This window comes from Salvelinus fontinalis, chromosome 21 (assembly GCF_029448725.1).
Source record: "Salvelinus fontinalis isolate EN_2023a chromosome 21, ASM2944872v1, whole genome shotgun sequence".
NCBI classification, from domain to species: Eukaryota; Metazoa; Chordata; class Actinopteri; order Salmoniformes; family Salmonidae; genus Salvelinus; species Salvelinus fontinalis.
In genome coordinates this window covers 18,288,723-18,316,493 of record NC_074685.1, presented here as the reverse complement: position 1 = coordinate 18,316,493, position 27,771 = coordinate 18,288,723, and the positions used below count along the sequence as shown (strand labels likewise).

The 27,771-nt window shown below is 41.1% G+C and overlaps 1 protein-coding gene across 2 annotated transcripts; it reads right to left on the bottom strand.

Moving 5' to 3' along the window:
• LOC129818355 (ER degradation-enhancing alpha-mannosidase-like protein 3) lies at window positions 1-26,279 on the bottom strand. 2 transcript variants are annotated; one of them, XM_055874164.1, is made up of 21 exons: window positions 25,811-26,279; window positions 25,085-25,197; window positions 24,851-24,896; window positions 24,022-24,122; window positions 23,294-23,333; window positions 22,856-22,968; window positions 22,474-22,627; window positions 22,091-22,225; window positions 21,889-21,994; window positions 19,746-19,843; window positions 19,275-19,400; window positions 18,828-18,911; window positions 18,662-18,745; window positions 18,431-18,555; window positions 18,062-18,227; window positions 17,745-17,899; window positions 15,219-15,330; window positions 14,780-14,950; window positions 14,350-14,515; window positions 2,807-2,992; window positions 1-2,346 (listed from the first exon to the last, which is right to left on the bottom strand). In XM_055874164.1, exons 2-21 carry the CDS (start codon window positions 25,177-25,179, stop codon window positions 2,021-2,023), a joined length of 2,589 nt encoding a protein of 862 aa, XP_055730139.1. In that variant the 5' UTR covers window positions 25,180-25,197; window positions 25,811-26,279; the 3' UTR covers window positions 1-2,020. The 2 variants fall into 2 exon arrangements, with proteins under 2 accessions (XP_055730139.1, XP_055730138.1); XM_055874163.1 differs by having other exon boundaries at window positions 25,085-26,279.
• Window positions 26,280-27,771: the final 1,492 nt, after the last annotated feature.

Sequence of the window (27,771 nt, the reverse complement as noted above, 5' to 3'; positions counted from 1 at the left end):
TGAGATCATGATTCTTAATTTATTGACAAGATCAAGTTGCTTCAGCTCTCAAAGAATCTTCACAAAATACAAAGTACATTAGAATCTGATACTCTGTTACCAGCAATAATCACTTTGGCACTTTTTGGAGCTTCAGGTATTCCTATCATCAACATTTCCAAAAGGCAAATAATATTTGCGGAATAAATATCTAAAAAGTCAACTTATGTTTAAATGTCTCATGGCGCTTTCCTCTGAGTGGACAGTAATGGTCATAGATGCCATAGATGTATACCGGTTGACTTCGACTTGTATACACGCGTATATAGGTGGCAATGTTGGAATAAGATTTAAAATGTGAGCAGCAACAATGACCGGTCTACTACACTGTTAACTGTTTGGAATACACTCTGTCATGACAAAACACTGCTTTTCTTTACAAACTATTCCCATGTTCCCACAGGGATCATTGGAATATAACCCACTTTTACACCTTAAAATGATATATTACACAAAACCCATGCAAAAATGATTCAACATCTGGCAGATAAAATTGAGACTCAGGAATGAATGATAAAATACGCAGATGTGAGTGACTGCATTTGACCATACAAATATAAACGTTATGGCTCTTCTTGATACACACACACACACACTCATGCCTAGGTCATCTCACACTGCAAAAAGATGAATGGAAAGAAAGAGAAAACAATGGAACAGTCTGATGTTTTTACACTGTCCACACACAGACAATCATACAAAGGCTGTTTGCAATGAGAGACACCAAACAGACAAAACACAGACAGACACTGTTTAGTGTACTGTGAGCTGTTTGAGGAGCAGTCCCTGGGTGTGGCGCCACCATGACAATAGCTCTAGTAGGAAGATGCCCATGTGCCAAAGTGCATGGCATTAAAAGACTCTGGTGGCAGTGGTGAAGACAGGAAGAGTACAAACCTAGAGCTAAAACCATCCGATAAAGACCTAGAAGAGGCACTGGCGTTAACTTAAAAAGGTAGACTCAGCGTTTTAAAGTTGCAACGAGCAGCTTCGCAGATATTGAGTTAACTGCAATGTAAGACTTTCTTCTCACACAGTATCTGCATATCATGCACTGGTGCGCTTCACGCTGCTACAACATGGTAGCTACGGGTCCAAAACAGCAGAGAAGTTTAGTTTGGCACTTAAACGGTCTTAGTTGTTACGGATATCGGCCAGATATGATGGTTACTTCGTGTATCGCAGAGTCTACCTTTAATAATAACCAACTGACATTTGAAAAATGGAATACAAGACTAAGGTCGATACAAGGTCTTGATTTGGTAGTGTAGTAACGATCACACACATTCAAGTATTTTTCACTCTTAAATTTCCCTGATTTACCAGTACAAAATAAATAAGACTGAAGTCATCAGTTCACCGAAACTGGTCCCTTATCGAAAAGCATTATAGTTTGTTATTCTTGTGAGTGATAACGCATCCCTTCAAACAGCACTACTTGCCACAATGTGGAAATTAACACACATCACTGTATTCACAGGACACCATCTTGGTACAGGGGACAGTAAAGAAATCCTCATCATTGCAGTAGCTCAACACAATCTAGCCTACAGTACAGAGACTCAAACACAAGGCTTCAGACAAAGGTGCCCTATATCAGCCTAATATCCCCTCTCCCTGCTTACCTCAGCTATTTCTCTGAAATGTGCACATCATCAATTCTCTTACAAGCATCTGACTAAATCTATGTCATCACCACAATACAACTGGGGATGAGGCTACAGTAGCAAGGTAAGACTAACAAGCTATGTTTGTGTAGCACTACCCCTGCCCAATGCCCATCCCTTCCTATACATGAATACATACTGCAGTCCCAATAACTATTAACTATAAGAGAAGGGAGAGTGAGTGAGTCAGTGGGATTGAATGTCACACTAAGCTCCCCTCTTGGTTAAAATGATCAATTCAGTCCCGAGTGTGCGGCAAGGCAGTGAGGGCTCTCTCTTGGCACAGCAACATGCCTGTAGACACTGACCAGGGATCAGTGCTGGGGAGCCCAGGGCCCGTGGTCAGTGGGAGGGGGTTGAGGAACCTGACTGTCTTGAGATCCGGGGTCTGTATTGGGGGCGTTGGGGCTGTGGGAGGGGGGCGAGGCAGCAGTCTGTCCATAAGAACACGGCACATGATCGCCTCCAGGTGTTAAGCAGCTGTCTCCTTGCTGTCTGTACTCCTCTTCTTCCAACACCACCTCTCCCTTCTCCAGGACAAACTTCAGGGTGGGGCCTCTGGCCTCCCCCTCCTCTAGCTCCCCCTCTTCTGCCAGGCGGAACTTGATGTTCATCTTCCCCAGGGGCTTATCTGCTTTGTCTGGAGTAGTGATCAGAAGGGAAACCGAGAGAGAACAAGAAAGAGAAAGACAGGGGACAGAGGGAGAGAAGAAGACAGTGTAAGTGGAAAACATGTAATCTGTTACACCTCAAACATCTTGCATTTAAGTTACAGAAGTGTTTTTTTCATTGAACCTCAAAAAAAAACAATACTAAAGTTCAGAATTAAACATGAGTGAGGTTTTTGGGCTATTTGACCATTGCTAAATTTAGAACCCTTCATCCTCATAATGAACCCCCATAGCCAGGCTGCCACTTTTTAAAATGTATTTATTACATTTTACACTTTATTTAGACTGTTGGCAACAGATGGGGAGACAAGCAAATGGGACAACAGCAGGAAGCATAGATGCGGTAATTGAACCCTGGTCTTCGGTGGGGAGCATTATATATGTGACTGACCGCTAGACCACAGGCTTTGCACAGGCCCCCTCTCTTACCTAGCTGTCTCTCCTTGGGCAGCATCAGCACATCTACATTGCTGTGATCCTCCAGAGCAGAAGTGAGCAGCGCCCCCTCCTGGCTGAACAGGAAAACCAGAGGGATGGTGATTTCAGCCGTGGACCCGCCATCTCCCACCATCTGGAACAGGGGCGTCTCTGCACCGTTACTCCCTTCCCGGTGGTCTAGGAGGGACAGTGAAACATGGGAAATTTAGTTTTGTAGGGAAGCAGGGATGCAAACTGAAAATCCTTGCTGGGGAAAATGCAGGTTTTAACTAATTAAACAACAAAAGAATATGATCTATATGATCAGTCTCTGTGTGTAAAATAAAGTGGTTCATGTGAACCTAACTCAAAGCAAAAAAATGTAAAGAAAGCAATCCAATGTTAATTGTTTACTAGACTTTACTACACTCAAATCTTGAGAAAACCCCCCACTACTATTGCAGTTAGCCATGACAGCATTTATAATAGAATGCTTGTGACCACACAAATATAAATATTGCACTTGGGGGAAAAAAACATCGTTAGGTAGAAATAGAATTAATCAAACAGGCATTCTATTTTTGCTCTATTATAGTGGCCACTATAGTAGACATCGATCAAGTGCACAAGGCTACATGTGTACAAAAATAACGTTCAATGAGTAAAAATAATGACAATCACCCTCACATATCTATTACTGTCAAGTTCAACACAACAAAAACAATATATTTGGGTTACACTGCACATTATTACATTGTACACTTTCTGCCTGTGGACATCTGTTCTACAATGTGCCAGCAGAGCATGATACCCTTTGTAGGCATAATTGATCTCTTTCAGCCAGAGTGTACACCTGGAATACCCCTTTTTTTCACCATATTGAAAAAGTGAGAAAGAGGGAAAGTGTGGTGTTCCTTTTTATTTATTTATTTTTCTAGGCAAGTCAGTTAAGAACAAATTCTTATTTACAATGACAGTCTACCAATAAGCAAAAGGCCTCGTGCGGGGACTAGGATAAAAATATCTATAAATAAATACTATATAAATATTGGACAACACTACATAAAGAGAGACCTAAGACAACAACATACCAAGGCAGCAACACATAACATGGTAGCACCGATGTAAAGACAGTTTCAAGTTGGATATTCGACGGATATTCACGCTTTCAAACCTCAATAGCTTTCAAACCACTTTAGCCACAGATTCCAAGTAAGTGTCATTATGTTGGAAAAATTGTGCACAACATTGCACAGGACTTATTTTCACGATTTGGACATTCATTCGCTTTCCAAAGCTAATAAACATATGGAAATGTGAGCAGCATTTTGAATTCCTAGTTGAATTAGTTAGGGAGCGTAAACAAAGTACAAACTTTTTTTACATTCGAATTTCAATAGCTCCTTGGTCATGTGACCTAGTGACTTCAAACAAGGTTCAGAATGTCCACTGACTACTCTTCTATATTGCACACCCTTTAGTTTGTCCATTTTCATCTCACAAGATTTTACATGAATTTTTCAAAATGTAAAATTTCAATAGCTCCTTGGTCATGTGACCTAGTGACTTCAAACATGGTGCAGAATGTACCCTTCTATATTGCACACTTGTTTGTGTACTGTAAAATCACACGGTGTAACATACATTTTTCATAGTTTTACATTTCAATAGCTTCTTGGTCATGTCAATTACACACCTAAGAAGCGTGCAGTGGATATACACCCATATTGCATAACCTCCAGTTATGTCTCTTCTATATTGTTGTACATTAATATTAGTTTGACAATTAGGGGGTTCAGTCCAGTGTTGTGTTTACCCTTTTCTTTAATATTTATCTATAATAATTGGTAGTTCTAAGTACTTATTTCCCCCTCCCCGCCAGTATTTAACAGCAGTACACAATAGGAGACAGATAATCTCCTTTCATCGTTAATATCAACCACTATAATCTAGTAGTAATTTAGTAGTAGAGGTAATTTCCTTTATGCCCCATTCTACACACAGCCTAAATTATAGGCACTGAAACATTTACAGGACAACAATAAACGTAGCATATAGGATCCAACCCTATCACAGAGTGAATAAATGAGCGTTTGTAGACTAAGAAAAAAATATGAAGTGACAGTTTCATCAGTACGTGCTTAAAGAAAGTCATATCACAAAGATCAGAGATGACAGTGCCCACCAAATCTATGACAATAGAGAATGAATTGTAAGCACCAAAGTGTGTTTGTCAAAATAATATCTGAAAATGTCAGTTGTTGAACATAATACTTCTATTTGTAATAGCAATTTATGATATATGCAGTTGAGGAATATTCCATGTACCAACACTACATGTAGGACGGACATAAGACATTCCCACATACAGTATTTTTAAATTTTATTTAACCTCATGAGGATAGGGGGTGCTGTTGTCACTTTTTCTGGAAATTGTGTAATTTTTAAATGGCTTCCTACTCAATTCTTGCTCGTACAATATGCATATTATTATTATTATTGGATAGAAAACAGTCTCTAGTTTCTATAGCCGTTGAAATTTTGTCTCTGAGTGGAACAGAACTCATTCTACAGCAATTTCCCTGACATGGAGTCAGATTTCACACATCTCGGCCCCTGATCTGGAGTCAGTTTAAAGGTCGATGTGAATGCTATGAGGATACTAACACTGCTTACGTCTTCCCCTGGATGTCTTTACGTGATGACAATTTGAATGGAGTCGATTGCGCAATCACAGCCTCTATAAATCAGATCAACGTGTAGGTAGTAACTCTTTTCCAGCTGCGCCGGACGCGCGGTGGACACCGACCTGCTCTTTTTCCAAGCATTAGTGTAGCCAGTAATATTTCTCCGGTCATGTTTTTACTTGTAATAGGTGTTAAAGACATCATAAGGTAGTTAATTTAAACCGTTTTATAGCAATTTATATCCGTTTAGTGCGATTTTGGGACATTTATTTCTGAGACACTTTGAATCTCTGGGCACGTTTCCAGTTCATGCCGAACGCAGTGGGCATTTCCACATGGCAAGAGGACAGCTTTCGACCAAAAGACGATTAGACCCAAGAAAGGATTCTTTGCCCAAGATTCTGATGGAAGAACAGCTCAAAGTAAGAACAATTTATGATAAATCGTGTTTCTGTCGAAAAATGTTAATCGCTTATGACGTCATTTTGTTAGACGTAGCTTCGCTTGGCGCAAACTGTATTGAAAAGTAAGGATAATTTAAAAAATGTAAATCAGCGATTGTATTAAGAATTAAATTGTCTATCAATCGCTGTCCACCCTATATTTTTTAGTCACGTTTATGAGTATTTATGTATACGACTAGATCACTGTCTAATATGGCGCACGACATTGTCTGACCAGCTGGGCAACTTTTGTCATTGTCTAACCATGATTTTGGTGGCTAAATATGCACATTTTCGAACAAACTGTATATGTATGTTGTAATATGATGTTACAGGAGTGTCATCTGAAGAATTCTGAGAAGGTTAGTGAAAAAATTTATATATTTTGGCGATGTTTACGTTATCGCTCTCTTTGGCTAGAATCAATGCTCTGGTAATGTTTGCACATGTGGTATGCTAATATAACGATTTATTGTGTTTTCGCTGTAAGACACTTAGAAAATCTGAAATATTGTCTGTATTCACAGGATCTGTGTCTTTCGATTAGTGTATGCTGTGTATTTTTACGAAATGTTTGATGATTAGTAATTAGGTTATACACGTTGCTCTATGTATTTATTCTAGTCATTTGTGACGGTGGGTGCAATTGTCAACTATGATATCTACCTGAAATATGCACATTTTTTTAACAAAACCTACCCTATACCATAAATATGTTATCAGACTGTCATCTGATGAGGTTTTTTCTTGGTTAGTGGCTATCAATATCTTAGTTTAGCCGAATTGGTGATAGCTACTGGTGTTGGTGGACAAAGAAAAGATGGTGTCTTTTGCTAAGGTGTTTAGCTAATAGATTTACATATTGTGTCTTCCCTGTAAAACATTTTAAAAATCGGACATGTTGGCTGGATTCACACGATCTGTGTCTTTCATTAGCTGTATTGGACTTGTTAATGTGTGAAAGTTAAATATTTTAAAAATATATATTTTTTGAATTTCGCGCTCTGCCTTTTCAGTGGAATGTGGGAGGAGTGCCGCTAGCGGCACCCCGGGGCTAGACAGGTTAATTTTTTATTTCACCTTTATTCAACCAGGTAAGCCAGTTGAGAACAAGTTCTCATTCACAACTGCAATGTGGCCAAGATAAAGCAAAGCAGTGTGACACAAACAACAACACAGAGTTACACATGGAATAAACAAATGTACAGTCAATAACACAATAGAAAAGTCTATATACAGTGTGTGCAAATTAAGTAAGATTAGGGAGGTAAGGCAATAAAATAGACGGTAGTGGCGAAAAAAAATGACAATTTCGCAAATAAACACTGGAGTGATAGATGTGCAGAAGATGAATGTGCAAGTAGAGATACTGGGGTGCAAAGGAGCAATTTAAAAAATATATATAAATAAAATAAATAACAATATGGGGATGAGGTAGTTGGATGGGCTATTTACAAATGGGCTATGTACAGGTGCAATGATCTGTAAGCTGCTCTGATAGCTGATGCTTAAAGATAATGAGGGAGATATGAGTCTCCAGCTTCAGTGATTTTTGAAATTCGTTCCAGTCATTGGCAGCAGAGAACTGGAAGGAAAGGCGGCCAAAGGAGGAATTGGCTTTGGAGTTGACCAGTGAAATATACCTGCTGGAGCGCGTGCTACGGGTGGGTGCTGCTATGGTGACCAGTGAGCTCAGATAAGGAGGGGCTATACCTAGCAAGGACTTATAGATGACCTGGAGCCAGTGGGTTTGGCGACGAATATGAAGCGAGGGCCAGCCTATGAGAGCATACAGATCGCAGTGGTGGGTAGGATATGGGGCTTTGGTGACGAAACGGATGGCACTGTGATAGCAAATTGGATGCAGTCTGAGTAGAGTGTTGGAGGCTATTTTGTAAATGACATTGTCGAAGTCGAGGATCGGTAGGATAGTCAGTTTTACGAGGGTATGTTTGGCAGCATGAGTGAAGGATGCTTTGTTGCGAAATAGGAGGCCGGTTCTAGATTTAATTTTGGATTGGAGATGCTTAATACGAGTCTGGAAGGAGAGTTTACAATCTAACCAGACACCTAGGTATTTGTAGTTGTCCACATATTCTAAGTCAGAACCGTCCAGAGTAGTGATGCTAGGCGGGCGGGCAAGTGCGGGCAGCGATCGGTTGAAGAGCATGCATTTAGTTTTACTTGCATATAAGAGCAGTTGGAGGCCACGGAAGGAGAGTTGTATGGTTAGTTAACACAGTGTCCAAAGAAGGGCCAGAAGTATACAGAATGGTGTTGTTTTCGTAGAAGTGGATCAGAGAACCACCAGACGCAAGAGGGACATCATTGATGTATACAGAGAAAAGAGTCGACCCGAGAATTGAACCCTGTGGCACCCCCATAGAGACTGCCGGAAGTCCAGAACACAGGCCCTCTGATTTGACACACTGAACTCTATCTGAGAAGTAGTTTGTGAACCAGGCGAGGCAGTTATTTGAGAAACCAAGGCTGTTGAGTCTGCCGATAAGTTCCTAACTGAAAAGTTGCATATTGCGGGGGCTATTCGATGCTAATGCAGTACGCCACAGGATGTTTTTGTGCTGGTCAAGGGCAGTCAGGTCTGGAGTGAACCAATGGCAAAATCTGTTCCTGGTTCTACATTTTTTGAACGGGGCATGCTTATTTAAGATGGTGAGGAAAGCACTTTTAAAGAATAACCAAGCATCCTCTACTGACGGAATGAGGTCAATATCTTTCCAGGATACCCGGGCCAGGTCGATTAGAAAGGCCTGCTCGCTGAAGTGTATTAGGGAGCGTTTGACTATGATGAGGGATGGTCGTTTGACCGGGGACCCATTACTGACGCAGGCAATGAGGCAGTGATTTTATTTATTTATTTATTTTATTTTACCGTTATTTTACCAGGTAAGTTGACTGAGAACACGTTCTCATTTGCAGCAACGACCTGGGGAATAGTTACAGGGGAGAGGAGGGGGATGAATGAGCCAATTGTAAACTGGGGATTATTAGGTGACCATGATGGTTTGAGGGCCAGATTGGGAATTTAGCCAGGACACCGGGGTTAACACCCCTACTCTTACGATAAGTGCCATGGGATCTTTAATGACCTCAAAGAGTCAGGACACCCGTTTAACGTCTCATCCGAAAAACGTCACCCTACACAGGGCAGTGTCCCCAATCACTGCCCTGGGGCATTGGGATATTTTTTAGACCAGAGGAAAGAGTGCCTCTTACTGGCCCTCCAACACCACTTCCAGCAGCATCTGGTCTCCCATCCAGGGACTGACCAGGACCAACCCTTCTTAGCTTCAGAAGCAAGCCAGCAGTGGTATGCAGGGTGGTATGCTGCTGACATGTGTGATGGCTGAGTGATGGCTGAGATCCTTATTGAAGACAGCAGAGGTGTATTTAGAGGACAGGTTGGTCAGGATGATATCTATGAGGGTGCCCGAGTTTACGGATTTGGGGTTGTACCTGGTAGGTTCCATGATTATTTGGGTGAGATTGAGGGCATCAAGCTTAGATTGTAGGACGGCCGGGGTGTTAAGCATATCCCAGTTTAGGTCACCTAACAGTACAAACTCTGAAGATAAATGGGGGGCAATTAATTCACATATGGTGTCCAGGGTGCAGCTGGGGTCTGTAACAAGCGGCAACAGTGAGAGACTTATTTCTGGAAAGGTGGATTTTTAAAAGTAGAAGTTTGAACTGTTTGGGCACAGACCTGGATAGTATGACAGAACTCTGCAGTAGATTGCAACTCCACCCCCTTTGGCAGTTCTGTCTTGGGAGAAAATGTTTACACAGAGGCATTTTTCAGCTATGATTTTACCAATCAGATTCCAGAATGGATATGACAATGTGGCCAGCACAGGATGTAATACACCCTTACAACAATCTACATTTTGATCTTCTTCACTTATCTGGTAAACTGCTACTACGTGTCAAGAAAAGAGCCCCAATTAGGGGTTAGTGTACTCCAGTAACAAAGGGCTGGTTTAGATTAAAAACTATTGCCCTGTGTCCCCGTTCAAAGGGGCATGAGAGACTCGTCACTGGTAGAATTGAGTTGGCACTTTATTGGCCAAAACACCCACAGACCCACAAGGTTGAGGTTACTCATGGACAGTAATTAGTAAAAAAAAAAAAAAAAAAAATTATTGCATTGATGCATTGTGTCTTCTAACTGTCCAAAGTGTTAGGAAATATTTGTTCCCATAAATACAAAGGAGGATGTCTCTCCTCATACCTCTGGTACTTTAGTAAAACTGCCAGACTGTGCACCACAGAGCCAATCAGGAGAGAATACATACAGGTCAAGGGTGCCAACTGAAAGTCAAGGGGTGTGTCTGTGCCTTTTGGATTACTCTCTCTTTACAGAGAACCCCTGTGGTTCAAGTCAAGAGTTACCCTTCCCCTTTCAGTCTGCTCTGCACATGTCTGAAAGTGACAGAGCCAGCAGCCAAGAGAGTTTTTCACAGTATGTCATAAAAAAGTATTACACTTATGAATGTATGTAAAATGCTAATACGTATTAGATCCAGTACAATGGAATAACTAAGACCTGAATTTGAATGCAGCGTGTTCCGATTCCTCCTTCTCTTTCTGTCAAGCAGGGTCAACCAAAAACACTTGGTTCATGCAGATACTGGGGAAGCAATATAGAAATGTATTGATCCCTTAAATGATTTTAATATTAAATGACCCATATCACAACCCTTATACTTCGTCACAAAAATTTACCTAAATCAATTTTGGAAAAAGGATTTTACTCAAAAGATGTAGGAATATATATATTTTTAAACACCCATGTGAAATGAAGGCATGCAAAGCTTACAGATTTAAGTCTAATATCACGATATGAAAGCAGACAAACAGAGTGTGCGATAAGAAGTTATAGTCAGTGGACATTCTGAACCTTGTTTTAAGTCATTAGGTCACATGACCAAGGAGCTATTGAAATTTTAAATGTAAAAAAATTCATGTAAAAAGGTGTGCGATGAAAATGGACAAACTAAAGGGTGTGCAATGTGTAGGGCCCACTCAGTGGACATTATGAACCTTATTTGAAGTCACTAGGTCACATGACCAAGGAGCTATTGAAATTTTAAATGTAAAAAAATTCATGTAAAAAGGTGTGCGATGAAAATGGACAAACTAAAGGGTGTGCAATGTGTAGGGCCCACTCAGTGGACATTATGAACCTTATTTGAAGTCACTAGGTCACATGACCAAGGAGCTATTGAAATTTTAAATGTAAAAAAATTCATGTAAAAAGGTGTGCGATGAAAATGGACAAACTAAAGGGTGTGCAATGTGTAGGGCCCACTCAGTGGACATTATGAACCTTATTTGAAGTCACTAGGTCACATGACCAAGGAGCTATTGAAATTTTAAATGTAAAAAAATTCATGTGAAATCTTGTGAGATGAAAATGGACAAACTAAAGGGTGTGCAATATAGAAGGGTAGTCAGTGGACATTCTGAACCTTCTTTGAGTCCAGTCGGTCATGTGACCAATGAGCTATTGAAATTCAAAAATGTAAATAATTTAAAATAGTGCGAGATGTAAATCAACCAAAAATAAATGTGTGCAATGTGTGTCTATGCCATCGGGTTAGCTAGAACCAGTTTTGAATGTTTTAGGAGTAATGGTTAGATAGCTATTGAAATTTGAAAATGTTGATTTGTCACCATGTTGACGGTCCCTAACTGCTGTTGGTGGACATAAGGAAAACTACAGGCGAATATCCAACCCGAAACTGTCTTTACCTCGGTCATGGTAGCAGCACAAAACATGCCACAGTGTCTCCTGACCCCTCCTGTCTCAACCTCCAGTATTTATGCTGCAGTAGTTTATGTGTCGGGGGGCTAGGGTTAGTCTTATATCTGGAGTATTTCTCCTGTCTTATCCGGTGTCCTGTGTGAATTTAAGTATGCTCTCTCTAATTCTCTCTTTCTCTCTCGGAGGACCTGAGCCCTAGGACCATGCCTCAGGACTACCTGGCAGGATGACTCCTTGCTGTCCCCAGTCCACCTGGCCGGGCTGCTGCTCCAGTTTCAACTGTTCTGCCTGCGGCTATGGAACCCTGACCCGTTCACCGGACGTGCTACCTGTCCCAGACCTGCTGTTTCAACTCTCTAGAGACAGCAGGAGCGGTAGAGATACTCTCAATGATCGGCTATGAAAAGCCAACTGACATTTACTCCTGAGGTGCTGACCTGTTGCACCCTCGACAACTACTGTGATTATTATTATTATATTATTTGACCATGCTGGTCATTTATGAACATTTGAACATCTTGGCCATGTTCTGTTATAATCTCCACCCGGCACAGCCAGAAGAAGACTGGCCACCACTCATAGCCTGGTTCCTCTCTAGGTTTCTTCCTAGGGAGTTTTTCCTAGCCACCGTGCTTCTACACCTGCATTGCTTGCTGTTTTAGGCTGGGTTTCTGTACAGCACTTTGAGATATCAGCTGATGTAAGAAGTGCTACATAAATACAGTTGATACAAACATTATTGGGCACAGTCAACAGCACAAAGGTGAAGAAGGTAGGGACAACAATACATCACACAAAGCAGCCACAACTGTCAGTAAGTGTCCATGATTGAGTCTTTGAATGAAGAGATAAAACTGAGAAAAAACTGTTCAGTTTGAGTGTTTGTTGCAGCTCGTTCCAGTCGCTAGCTGCAGCGAACTGAAAAAAGGAGGCATTCACATTCTGAAAATTAACCACATACTGTAGAGGGAACAGATTAGTTAACAGATCGTGGATAGTTCGTTATCTAGTTACGTTAACTAGTTTCACACAGATTGCCAGAGTCCAGTAAGCAACTAATGCGTTATAACTTGAGAAACGACAAAGAGTCGTATACCAGTTAATACTAGAGCGAATTGGTTAGGTTAATAATGATAGCTCATCTGATGTTGTAACGTTAGCTAGCTAACGTTGGCTGTTTGACTTTATTAGCAAGCTATTTTTCACACGATAAACTCAATTATTTGATCAGTTAAATTGGCTAATGTTGCTCAACATTACTCTGGCTAACGGAGAATTCGATCCAGCTAGCAAGATACTTAACAATGCTAATACTTGTTCCACCACACGTTCTCCCTCACCTCAAACTTTCCAAATGTTTTTCGGTTACAGCTCATGAAGTGCGCTTCACCACCACTGATGCTGTTACTTGTCAATTGGTTGTCTCTTCTTTCTTCACATGCTGATCAGACCGGACACGTCGCGTGCGCGAGCTCCACAAAATAAATTTTGACATCTGTGTTATTCAATTATTGCACCCACACTGCTCGCTCGCGCGCGCCAACGAGCGTCTGCGATGCCAAGGGCTAAAGTATACCTCCTTTCTATTTCTGACGCAGATCGAGCTGGAAGTCCTGCCTCTCGCATCTCCTCATTGGTACCCACGTGCCATTTCCTCATTGGTTATACGTGGGTGATTGAAAGACGAAATGTTTTGCCGGTTGTCGTGGTAAAAGTGTAGATGCCAATCACCATATAAGTTCAAAGATGAAAAAGCCTGGAAGGAGGAGAGATGACTAGAAACGAGTCGGTTGGCCGTTTTATGTGTGGATGAATTGTCGGAGTAGAAGACCTTGTGCATTTCAGGTAAAATAACAACTCAATGTTTATATCCCAGGACAAATTAGCTAGCAACAGCAAGCTAGCTAAATAGAACAAATTAGCTAGCAAGTGCAAGCTAACTAGCTAAATTGCCATACATGTTTAATGCTTTTCGAACCTGTCCCTAAATTAATGTCATTGGTTCAGAGTTTGTTTTGATATTTTAACCTGCGTGTCGTGATCGCGTTTGGTGTAGGGGGACAAAATAAATTTATGCACGATGGCGCACGCGCGCAGCCGGTCTGGGTTCCGTGTTAGCCGCATGCTGCGCTGCATTCTATTGTTATGTGAAAGATTGGCTGAGCCTACGGACGCTAGTATTGCTCCAAACGCGAATCTCTCGTTCGCTTACAGCCAGCAGTGATCCAACCCCTCCCCTCCAAAACTTTTGTCATCGGATCTACACGTAGGTCACCTATTTTGGATTCAAAACGAAAGGTGACTAGTTTGCATCTCTGAGGATAAGGCTTGTGAGTGACATGGATGAAAAAAGGAATGGCATGTCAATCAAAGCCTGTTAGGGGACTAACTTAGAAGGGTAAAACACGGAACTACTGTAAATTCACAAAAAAGTGAGTGATTGTAAGTAGTTACAATAGACAGTAGTGCACTAACAATGCAGACCAACATGGCCTTCTCAAACTAGGTTAAGCCCCACTAAACTCTTTCCCTAAGCTCCTGACTCTTACAGCAGAGTAACAGGCTGTGTCCTGATATTATGGACTGTGTGGGTGTAATATGAGAAAGGCAGAATTGGTGTGTGTCTTTTTCCCTCACCTATGAAGATGACTCCGATAGCCCCCGCCTCCTGTAGCCTGCGGGCCTTGGCAGCAAACATGCAGTCGCCACGCAGTGCAAGTGCAATGTGCCCACTCAGCTCCTGAGCATTCTCTATGGGCCCACATGCTGTGTAGGGAGAGGTCTTCACAATGCTGCCCTTCACCTTGGAGAGGAACAGGGTGTGTGTGTGTGTGTGAGAGAGAAGGGAGGAGAGATTCCTTTAAATACTCCATACAGTAGTGACACATGCAGACATCCAAAGAGCTCCAGAAATATCCCAAACTAATGCTGACATGGGTAAATATTTAAATTTGAGTCTTTGGGTGATACATTTAAGAGGACTAGGAGATGCATGCCTGTCTTTTATCAATATTCTGAGTGACATAGAAAGCAAATACAAATAAATGCAAGATTCAAGAAAGCTCACCCCATGCTCCTGCTTGATTAGGTCCATTCCAAACTTGGCTGGTCCAGCAGTCAGGACCGTTCTACCCAGATACGGGGGGGATATGAGCTGAACGATGAGGGGCACTACTTCCTCCTCTGGGGTCTGGGTCACCTCTGCCACCAGTTTCACCCTGTAAACACCTTCATGTGCCTCATTAAAAGAAAGACATTGGTGAAATGAATTACACAGGAGCATGATGGAGACAGAGTAATGTTGCCCTGCTAAGCAATAGAGACAATAGAATGCTAGACCACATCCCAAATTGCACCATATTCCCTATATAGTTCACTACATTTGACCATGGCCCATAGGGTTCTGGTCACAAGTAGTGCACTATATAGGAAACAGGGTGTCATTTGGGATGCAGACCTAGAGGCAATAGAGTGCTATAGATAAATAAGCTGCTCAATCATCTTACCCCATGTGTGTCTGTTGCCCCAGCGTCATTCAGTGGGGTGAGGGAGATGCCCATGCTCCTCAGAAACTCCACTGGCTCCATACCGTGGTCGTGAAGTGGCAGCTCGATGCCCCTGCAAACACACAATCATCAGATAGGGAGTTTGATTAAGCTAAACTGGGGTAGACCCCGGGCAAAAGCGGTGAGGGAGTCCCCTCTCAAATCAAATAGTCATCTGCGCTGCCTGGTCATATTGTCAACAAGGCAGCATGGTGCAATGTTCAGAAACACACAAAATGTATTTTACATAAAGTATGTTAGAATTTTCAAACTACTTTTCCTCAAGGTGGCAGATAAAGCACATATGTTTTTATCAGGGGAGCATGTGAAAACTTGTAATCCTTAGACAATACTCCACATTAGGGTTGGATAGGATTTTGCAGAATGTCGTCCCAGTTTCACCTAGTTCCATCCTCTCCCACTACCCGCGACTGAAACTTCCTCTCACTACCATATTTGGTGGTGATAAAACGTTCTAAACGGACACTTCAGTTTTATAGCCCCTGTGACGTTTCTGGATTACTCAGTCTGTGACGTGTCATTGCGATAAAGCCGCTAACACTACACTGGGAGTTAATATGATTACGACTTTTAGATTGTGAAAACATCTATTTTACATTACAAAACCGTCCGATGTCAAAACGCGGGAGGTTGTCTTCTTTCCAATGAGTCATTGATCATATTTTTGCGATACTCTGACCTCAAGAAATGTGTAATTTAACAGAGGGTCCACCATATTTCTCCTATTTGTCTGCCTCTTCAATCCAGGGTACATTGCATGGTGCTGTTGCCTGGCCATTGCATGTCAGATTACACTCTGCGAAGCACATCAATCTACAGTGTAAACATAGTGAGATTGTATACTCCTAAATTGAGAGTGGAGTTTGTTTAGGCCATTTTACACTTAACTACCTAATACACATTCTGATATAGACTTTGGTATTATTGTGTGTAGCTACGTTTGCTAACTAGCTAGCCAGCCAATCCATAGAGCATTGGATTGTGGGTTTTGTAGTCGGCGTGAGCTGCAGATTTCCACAATGATTTTCCCGTTGCTACCAACCTTATAATAACAACAACATTAATAATTTGTTCACAGAAGATATTGTTGTCACAGTGTTATTTAACACTGTAAATTGCAGGAATTTGTGGTTTTGGGTGGATTTTTCCTTTAAGAGGTAATATAAATTGTTCTACTTCTAGAAGCAAAAAAACAACAAAAAACGTATATTACCAATTGAACGGCATTTATAGCAGGATAAATCAATGTTAGAGTTTACATAGCTGGCCATAAATGATGTTTCATTTTCCTTTATGTGTTGGTTATGTAGGCTTCTTCTAACCAATTTCTACTACATATAATAATATGATAAGGCCATATCTTTACATTAAAAGCAAAAGTCGTTCAGATTTTCAGTCCTTCCAATCAATTTAATATCCCTTGATCCACAAAAAAAGTACTTGGAAATATAGATTACCCAAATTGTTTTACCTGAGCAAAACCCAACAATTAAGGATGTATTAGCCTACTCTGTTGTTTATGATTTTGTTGTCATGGAGGATTGATTGGGCTCATTGCTTAGTAAAGAAAAAAAGCTGCTCATGGAATTGCATGCTTTGAGAACTACAGAAAAGAGCCATTTGCATGTGAAAATGTAATGCCATATGTTGCAAACAGGCCTTTTGTCTGTTTTTTTTGGCGTCACTTTCACATCTCGATAATTTGTTTCAAGTCTATCAAAAGTGTGAGAGTTTAAGCATGTGTCCATTAGGTCTTTGGATTTTTTTTTATCAGCATGAATTAGATCGAGCAATAAAAGCCAGACTCTTCTTAAATTAAACTACTTTAACAGTATGGACTGAAGCACAATATACCATAGAGGAGTTTAGAATGGAGGAACTCCCTCAAACATTTATTTGAAAGGCTGCAAACCACACTATGAAGCTGTAGCAAGAGAGCATTTTTCATTGGCTGTCCACGGTTCACAAAAACAATGATTGATAGGTGGTTAAACTCATTCAATTCAACCATTATATATATATATATATATATATATATATATATATATATATATATATATATATATATATATATATATATATATATATATATATATATATATATATATATATATATATATATATATATATATATATATATGTGTTAAAATACACATAGGCCTACACATTTAAACAGCCATCCACAACAACCACAATCCATCCGTAAGGCGCAAATAGCTAAATGAGAGAGCAGCAGTGTGGTTCACATCAATGCGCTATGTACAGCAGATATCAATAAGTGATATCAGTATCGCCAGTAGGCTACACCACTGATGTCATCCTTACCGCCAAGCGTTTATTCAAGTTGTATAATTTTTGGATGCCGGGGTTAACACGAAGGATGTAACAAAAGGAACATTTTAAATAATAAATCTTAGTGAATGTGCAGCTATTTACAACAACATATGAACATGGACACAGACACACCTGTCAGGTGAAGCGTGAAATGCCCGGCCCACCCCAGTCAGGTACTTGTAGCTGTCCCTTATGGTCTTGGCAAAGGAGGGGTTGTTGGGGAACAGGGTCTGGGTGCTGGGGCACGAGTAGGTGAACAGGTCCTCCTCCACGGCAGTGGGCGCTTCCTGGAACGTATAGACACAAAATGGCGGATCAGTTTCAGCTCTTCTGACCATAACATAACACCCGTTCATAACTGGACAGCTGGTTCAAATAGACACCATATGGCAAATCAGTTTCAGCTCCTCTGACCATAACACAACTGTTGGTAACTGACTGAGCCTCACCGTGTTGTTGCCCCGACAGGGGGGCTGTGAAGTGGACAGGGAGACAGGCAGCAGGTGGGCCTCGGTGGTGAAGATGTATTCGTCGATGTCGAAGTGAAGCTGGTTCTTCTCAGAGAACAGAAGGTACAGGTACTTAAACATCTCCGCTAGGAAGAATGAGTCCATCCTAAAGAGAAAGGGAATGTTTGAAATCACTTGAACAGAACAAATAATGTGTCACATGACACTGTCATTTGAGCTCTCTTACTAAAGACCAACATATCCATTAGTAATATTGTAAATAGCAGTTGAAGGCTGGAGTGAGAAGGAATCAGTGGAATGACCTGAGGTTTCAGATTTTAACCCATATGTTTCACTGTGTTCCCCTACCTATCCTCGTGGGTCCCTGTGCGGACATCCTGCACGGCTGCAAACCCACAAGGCACCCTGGTATGAGCATTGAGCTTCTCCACTATGGACTGGCCCACTCTGAGGTAGTAGGGGTCACCTGTGGCCTGTGGAAGGGAAAACATGGTTTATCCCATTCCCAGCCCCTCTCAACCAGTTCAGAGTACACCATTTACTATGCACGTTGGCTTTTCACAGCGGGAACAGCATTACCTTGTAGAGGTAGTAGGTGCTTTCTGCAAACTCTGGCCTCAGAGGGTGTTGACCCCAATGAACTCTGAACTCTGTGGTGAAAGCCTGCAACGTGAGGAATACCATGCAGTCAAGCAGAGCTGAGAGCAGATTTTATCCTCTTGACTCAAATGTCACTTTTTCTGACCTCAGGGAGAAACTTGTGTTGCTTGGTGACCTGGTAGAGCATTTCATGGGTCTCTATGGCTGGTTTCAGGTCTCCTCTCAAAACCTATATTGAAGAGGTTGATAAGGCAGTCTTTACTATGAACGATTCCCTTTCAGAGAGTATACTTGATCATACAACCCACTTGAAAACTATAGAAACTCAACCTAAAAACCAAAGAACCTTCTTCTGCTGTAGTGGAAAGAGATGTGGTCATGATGATGTCATGATACAAACAGAGTGTCTCATTGTTCACTTATGTCATATTTGTATTCCAAATAGCACAATATGGGCCCCCCAAAAAAGTAGTGCACTGTATAGGCAATAGGATGCCATTTGGGATGCATGCTATGTCAAATTATTAGAGGCAGGGGGGCTAACCATAACCCTGACAAGTGGCGATGATAGATGACGTGTTATGGGACTCACCTGCAGGCCGGGGAAGAAGGCAAGTAGGGAGTCCATCCAGCTGCGGACGCTCACCGTGGGGTTGTGCATGTGCACATTGAGCAGCAGCGGAGGCTGGCTGATGTACTTCATGATGGCGCTGTAATGCTGTAGGAGACAACAGACAGCCGGGGTCACTAAAGATACCTACATTATGCATGATGTTTTGATATGGGGGGGGGGGGTTAGATCACTGATGTGACTGAGACCCCGTTTACACGTCATACTAATGTACATCTTGTTTTATCGGATTTCTGTCTGACCACAGTTAATCTGAACTAAGAGCATTTGATATGAACATGCATTTTTTGTTGTCTGGTTCTACAATTTGGATGCAGGTAGCATTTTAAATTCAAATGTAAATGGTGTCTGAGAATTTGGAGTGTTATCTACAAGCATAGAGCAATACATTGCAATATATCTGCAGCTGGTGATAGTACAGTAGAGTCTCACAGTGTTGAACCTCTCCAGGTAAACGTTGTCTCCCAATAGAATGTAGGCCTTCATTAGGTACTCATAGTAGGAGTCAATGCCAGCACCCACACCACTGTCTGAAGATACACAGAGGAGGGGAGATACTGTTAATATAGGACCTGACTGAGCTAATGTAAATAACAAAACAAGCAGAGACACGTATTCAAAACCAAACTAGTAGTATTGGAAGTGACTAAATAGTATATAAAGGAACTGAGTGGGACAATGCGTCATCACATGATGCGAGGTGATAAAATGTTTGTTCCTACGGATACATTTTGACTTTAAATTAGAGTGGTTGACTATGTGTGAAGGTGAGGGCGAGTGTGTGCTTTCTGCTAGAGGTCGACCGATTATGATTTTTCAACGCCGATACCGATTATTGGAGGACCAAAAAAAGCCGATACCGATTAAATCGGACGATTTTTATATATATTTGTAATAATGACAACAATACTGAATGAACAATGAACACTTTTATTTTAACTTAATATAATACATCAAAATCAATTTAGTCTCCAAAAAATTATGAAACATGTTCAATTTGGTTGAAATAATGCAAAAACAAAGTGCTGGAGAAGAAAGTAAAAGTGCAATATGTGCCATGTAAAAAAGCTAACGTTTAAGTTCCTTGCTCAGAACATGAGAACATATGAAAGCTGGTGGTTCCTTTAACATGAGTCTTCAATATTCCCAGGTAAGAAGTTTTAGGTTGTAGTTATTATAGGACTATTTCTCTCAATACCATTTGCATTTCATATACCTTTGACTATTGGATGTTCTAATAGGTACTGTAGTATTGCCAGCCTGATCTCGGGAGTTGATAGGCTTGGAGTCATAAACAGCGCAATGCTTGAAGCATTGCGAAGAGCTGCTGACAAACACAGGAAAGTGCTGTTTGAATGAATGCTTACGAGCCTGCTGCTGCCTACCACCGCTCAGTCAGACTGCTCTATCAAATCATAGACTTAATTATAACATAATAACACACAGAAATACGAGCCGTAGGTCATTAATATGGTCAAATCCGGAAACTATCATTTCGAAAACAAAACGTTTATTCTTTCAGTGAAATACGGAACCGTTCCGTATTTTATCTAACGGGTGGCATCCATAAGTCTAAATATTTCTGTTACATTGCACAACCTTCAATGTTATGTCATAATTACGTAAAATTCTGGCAAATTAGTTCGCAACGAGCCAGGTGGCCCAAACTGTTGCATATACCCTGACTCTGCGTGCAATGAACGCAAGAGAAGTGACACAATTTCCCTAGTTTAATATTGCCTGCTAACATGAATTTATTTTAACTAAATATGCAGGTTAAAAAAAATATACTTCTGTGTATTGATTTTAAGAAAGGCATTGATGTTTATGGTTAGGTACAGTCATGCAACGATTGTTCTTTTTCCCCCCGCAAAAGCGCTTTTGTTAAATCATCCCCCATTTGGCGAAGTTGGCTGTCTTTGTTAGGAAGAAATAGTCTTCACACAGGTCGCAACAAGCCAGGCGGCCCAAACTGCTGCATATACCCCGACTCTGTTGCACAGAACACAAGAGAAGTAACACAATTTCCCTAGTTAAAAGAAATTCATATTAGCAGGCAATATTAACTAAATATGCAGGTTTAAAAATATATATACTTGTGTATTGATTTTAAGAAAGGCATTGATGTTTATGGTTAGGTACACATTGGTGCAACGACAGTGCTTTTTTTGCGAATACGCTTGTTAAATCACCCGTTTGGCGAAATAGGCTGTGATTCAATGATAAATTAACAGGCACCGAATCGATTATATGCAACGCAGGGCAAGCTAGATAAACTAGTAAGATCATCAACCATGTATAGTTAACTAGTGATTATGTTAAGATTGATTGTTTTTTATAAGATACGTTTAATGCTACCTAGCACCTTACCTTGGCTCCTTGATGCACTCGCATAACAGGTAGTCAGCCTGCCACGCAGTACTCATGGAGTGCAATGTAATCGGCGTCCAAAAATGCAGATTACCGATTGTTATGAAAACTTGAAATCGGCCCTAATTAATCGTCCATTCCGATTTAATCGGTCGACTTCTACTTTCTGCATGGTTGAGTGTGTGACAGTGGATCTTTGGCTCACCCCTGCGGACCCAGTCTCCATTGTGGATATTGATGACGGTGCCCACGAGATCACTTCCTCGCTGTCTCTTCTCCCACAGAACGTCCAATGCTTTCCTAGCATGCTCCTGTGGGACACAGAAACACAGGGATATTATCTTCATACACACTGGCCAATAAATACAAAACAACACTATCGATTATTACTGGAATTACTAATGTACCTCGAACACAGCCTCCCCAGACAGCCGACTGAGAGCAGCAAACTCCAGAATCATGGTCCCTGCACAAGCTGTACAGGTGTCCGACTCAGTGCCTGTGCGTGACAGGGGGTTAAGGACCCCATACCTCAGGTTTACCTGGAAACAAACAGACAAGAAGAAAGTATATTGAATGTACTACATGCATATTGTCAGATAGTAATAAGACTACAAAGCCTTCTTGAATCACTTTTAATCCTCTATTCATATTTGACTGGACAGTCCGGTCAGACCTGAATCTGGTACTTTTCCGTTCATGTGACATTGTGGAAGTTCTGATAAACAACGTTTTTCACCCAGGGGTCCCGAAAAAAACAGAAGCATGGAGACTGAGTGAGGTGTGTTACCCTGGGGTAGGGAAGGCCACTGGTAGTGTTGAAGGCAGGCAGCAGTCTGTGGCCCAGCTCCTTGGCCATGTGGAGCAGCTCATCTCTGTACCACTGCATCCTCTCCCCCCGCTGACGGAGCATGTCAGCCATCACATGCGCCCCCAGCAAGCCTCTGTAGGGAGAGCAAGATGATGGTGTGGTGGGCAAGATGGTGTGGTGAGCATGTGGCAATGCCCAGCCAATTTCCCATTCATCTCAATATAAAAATACTGACAGCCCTATATTATGAAGTCATATAGTTATTTTATCATACAGTCAATAAGACATTTGGACCAGTATCGTACACAATCTTGGTGAAGCTCTGTGTAGGAGTGAGACAATGCATTGCATAGGTTCGTACCCCAGGACTCGGATGTTGGTCTCAAACACAGACACCACCACATCATTGTCCAGCCTGACATCCCTTAAAGTCCTCCTAACTGCATCCTCAAATTCATCCAGCTTGTTCAACACCTGGACATATGTACAAGACAAATGCGTTAATAGGGTAATAGACAGAATAAATAAGTGTTTCATTACTTAGGCAAAAAAAGACTTACATAAAAACACATAGCTATTTGAATAATTCCTGTGAATTACGACATTTCAATGATTTTTTGCTCAGGTTTCCAGAACCGTAAGAAGGACTATCCATTTAATATATACTGCCATTGACTGTATGTGTGTGGCTCTGAGGGGTTTCAGGACAATGGATCCCATTTGCTCATTGATTTCTCTACAGACATTTGTGTTCGTATAGCTGGCTCAAAAACTTAGACAGACAGGATAAGACACTCACCACTAAAGTATCCAGGGTGTCAACCAGTGTGAGGGAGAACCTAAGAGAGAAAACAGGGCTATATTCATTAAGGAAAGGGGGATACCTAGTCAGTTGTACAACTGAATGCATTCAAAATATACCTTTGAAATGTGTCTTCCACATTTAACCCAACCCCTCTGAATCAGAGCACACCATAGCAAATGTTTTGCAACAGTTTCAGTCATTTTCTTCCATTTGGTGCTTAATACATATGACCCAGGTCAGGAGGATGGCGCACAGCAGAGGAACTGGATCCTGCGCCATGTCAGCTTCACCATGTAGTCTCATCGTCTATTGTGCTTCCAGGTTAAGTGTGTTTTACAAGGTCTTAAGGAAGAATCAGAGAGAGGTCGGATTCCCTTAAGAGATGTGTTCCTTCCTTGTAATTTCATAATAGGCTAGGTTTTCCCCACATGATTTCACAACGCACCTCAATTAATTTCCTTTTCCTATGAAAATTATATATTGAAAAACATGGGACATCTTTCTCTACCTAGCCCCCGTCCCTCCATCAGTGCAGGGGATGACATAACAGACACATAATGAATCCATTATGAGACTGAGTTGGCTGAGTGGCTGTCTCTCTCTATACATCAAGAGACCCCTTTGAGTACAAAAGTAAGCCGATAAACAGCTAAAATCACCACAAAGGCTAAACTCAGAGAAACCACATGTTGTGAGGAGGCTTTCCGTGCAGTTATACTCACTTCCCCAGAGAGTCATCGATGTCTCCCCTGTTGGGCTCCAGGCCACGCACTCTCCCCCTGCAGCTCAGAGGCATCAGCTCGTCCGCTGGGTATGCATATTTCTGTGGCAGAATCAGGGCACGGGGCTACAGTCAGGGTACGGTACACATACTCAATAGGAGGAACATTTGATTAAATGTTTGAACCAGAGGAGGTTGCTGAGGGGAGGATGGCTCATAGTAATGGCTTGAATGCAGTAAATGGAACAGTATCAAACAATGGAAACAACATTTGATACCATTCCATACCAGCCATTATTATGAGCCGTTCTCCCCTCAGCAGCCTCCACTGGTTTGAACTTAGAAGTATAGGCCGAGTGTATGACACACAGTCAAGTTAGAGAGCCTGGTTTGAGCAGTAACATAATATCAACTAGGGCTGGGATGATACCAGTATTGCGATATTTGTTAGTATCGTGGCAAGGATACAAAACACCAAGCGGATTTGACTTCTTCAGGGAAACAGCCATAATGTTGGAAACAAACAGCATTATGATGTCATCCAGAGTCACATTTATATCTTTTCCAAGCTCTAGTACACAATATTTAACATAACATTAAAGGACCAAAAAGTTCTCTGCTTCGTGTTTTCATTTTGCCATGAAAAAAAGATTGCAGTACTGGTATTATCACAGCCCTAACATCAACCATAATGAAACCGTAAACAGCAGCATGCCCTGGCCTGCGACATGGTCAGTAATACAGATGGACAACAATAGCTACGGGTTGAAACATCCAACTTTGCTCAGTGTAGTTGAAAGTGGCAATTATGTGGTCAGACACAGACTTACCATATAGCTGCCATAGGCATGATCAAACATCTCAACAATCTGGTCCCTGTAACAGAAAGAAATATACAAAATCAACATAACCAAGTCATTTCTAACAGACAAGTGGACGGATAGATAGTGATGGTGTGTTTAATGATTTAGTCCCTTCATCTTTATAGTATGGACTTTGCCACTCAGGAGAGGTGGGCATTGGGTAATGCTGGAGTGTGTGATCATACGCGGTTGTTATCTCACCTGATTTTGGTCTTTTCTTCAGGTAACATGGTCAGACCTTCTTGGCCATTGGCCCAGCTAAGAAGGCTTGTGAGGAGTAGGGCTCTCAGCATCATAGAAATGCCAGGAGAATCCTGTGGCGAGCAAAACAGTTTTTCTCCCATTTAATCTTTGACAGGTCTGTACACAAGTAGGTGTTACTGTGCTCTCAATGACGCCCCAGAAATATCAAATAATCCAACGCATTTCCTCTGCATGGTGTGGCCTCATGGACAAGCACCAAGAGTTCATAAAGTTGACAACTGGCTGTCTCCACTACAGTTGATGGTTTTAGCTGTCAAGCTAGTTGTCAAAATGGCTAATTGACAACAATGTCACATTAACCCATACCGTACAAAAAAAGATTGCAGTTTTGAAATGGCAGTAAACGTGCAGTAGACTGTGGTATTTTGGACGCAGTAACTGCAGAATAATACAGTGCAGTCACTGTAACAGTAGTTACACTGCAAAATCACTGCAGTTAAAAAAAAATTGGACGCAGTATTTGCAGAATACTGCAGTTATATAGCACTTTAACTTCTGTTATACTGCAACGTTTTTTCGTAAGGGATAGCAACTGTCAACAACTAACAGGTTACTTGATATGTACACAATGACAAGGCATGTTACCCCTGGCAGCTAAGGATAATTAATTAGCTAGCTGGCTTAACAAGTGAACCAGTTGACATCTGTACAGTTGACGTGTACCTAGCCAACTTGCTAGCTAGCTAGTAGCTATGTCCATATACTTCGAATCACACACGAAGCTCCTCGTGTTCACTACTAGTGTGATTTCCCAGTCTATGATCAGGTGTATACTCCAAAGAACAGGGAGGATCTCCATTAGGTTAGCTTGCTTGCTGGCTAGCAGCTAGTTAACTAGCTAATTAACAAACAAGACTGAACGCCGGTGGTGATGTCTTCTTTCGTATTGCAACACAAATATCCCTATTATTCCGTGTCAGTCCCAGTCTCACAAACAACGCCGGGTCTCCCAACCCAAAAAGGGTATTTCAACCAAACCGTCGATGAAACCCCAGCGAGAAAACTATTTTTGGAAATAAGACTGTGCTCAGTTTCTTTGGTGCTTCTTTAGCTGGCTAACGTTACTTTACTAGCTAGCTACTCAACAACCCTTGACAAGCTGGCGACTGAGAGTGCGTCTTCATTCTATTGGTTAAGGCGGCGGAAGTAAAATGAAAACATTATTACATTTGTATCACGATAAAATGGCGAGTGATATTGTTTTATAAAGTTACATTCTTACTAGTTATGGGCATAATATTGAATTACAATGTATCCGATCCGTACTTTTTAACTTGAAGAAACATGAATTCCTCCAGTATTTTAAAACAACACTGCAATGTACCTATCTTTTTATATATGCATTATTACTTGATTATACATGAAATGTAGTGTATATACAGATTATTTTTTTTTGTTGGGGGGGGGGGGATAATTTTTATTTTCATTTCTCATTGAAATACAATTACAAAATCAGTGCATTACATAACATCGATTCATAAAAACAGTATCCAAAAGTAGTGTAACAATATAACAATAGCAAAACTACTCAAAAAAGTGCTGTTTTGCAGAACCTGACCAGTATTATTACATTCAAGTTTAACTTGCCTCTAACAATCTCCAAAAAACAATACAAAGAATTCTATAAATACAAACATATACATATACCAAAGTGAATTCTGAATAAACCTCAGTGTATATCAAATATGTACAAAGGCTTAGCCTACATTTCAATTGGCTCTAAAAACATTTACAGTGAAGGGTAAATCCCTTTCCATTTCTGTTTCACTGATACAATGCCCCACTTATCTATTTCGAATTGTATTATTTTCCAAATGTCCTGTTTTATAAATTCAACTAATCCCGTCGGTGACCACTTGAGGGTGTCATTGACCGCACCACATCTGGCCTCCCAAAGTTTGGTCTTGATAAGGGACACCAGAGTCACTAATGCTAATAATTGCACCCTTTCCACATTTTTTAGTTCATGTTTGGCTACCCCTTCATAATCAATGTTTTTTTAAATCTCAAAAAATAGTTAAATTTTTCTCCAAACTAATTTGGCAAAGGAACATTCCCATAAAACATGGGGAATTGTTTCAATTGCGAAACAATTGTCCCTGGGACAAAATTTATTCAGGGTCAAATTATGATCATATAATGTTGATCGGACCGGAAGACGTCTGTGTAAAACAAGCCAATTAAAATATTTCAGTCTGTTGTCTAAACCTTTTAATTGTGTCCGTAGCCAGGTGGAAGGCAATATTGGTAATCGGTCTCTAGTACGACAATTTTCTATTAATTTCGCGTATAGCAATCTGTGGTTGATTACGTTTTCTTTTACTTTGCAGACAGGGGTTTTCTTTGCCCATTCCACTATTTTCTTAAAATGTAATGGGATACTTTCAGCTTTTGGCTTACTATTATCCCATTACACCATGAACCTTAACGGTACAGACAGCCAGAATTTGATTAAAATGTGACATTTGTGTACAGAAGACGACAAAAGACAACAAACGTTTGAATAGAACAACGCATCTAGCTTGAGAGGAATATGAGGGAAATCCCTTCCGATCTCTACGGATGTACTCATATCCCCCCCAAAAGAAATTAAACATACTGCATACCTGTCACACATAGTTGCC

Bases quoted from the DNA above. Each gene is read 5' to 3' on its own strand.
- LOC129818355 (XM_055874163.1), bottom strand. From the start codon at position 25,227: ATGGGAGAAAAACTGTTTTGCTCGCCACAGGATTCTCCTGGCATTTCT. The intron at 22,226-22,473 runs GTAACACACCTC...GTTTGTTTCCAG, and splicing joins GTGGCCTTCCCTACCCCAGG to GTAAACCTGAGGTATGGGGT. The intron at 19,844-21,888 runs GTGAGCCAAAGA...GTGTATCTTCAG, and splicing joins TGGAGACTGGGTCCGCAGGG to ACAGTGGTGTGGGTGCTGGC.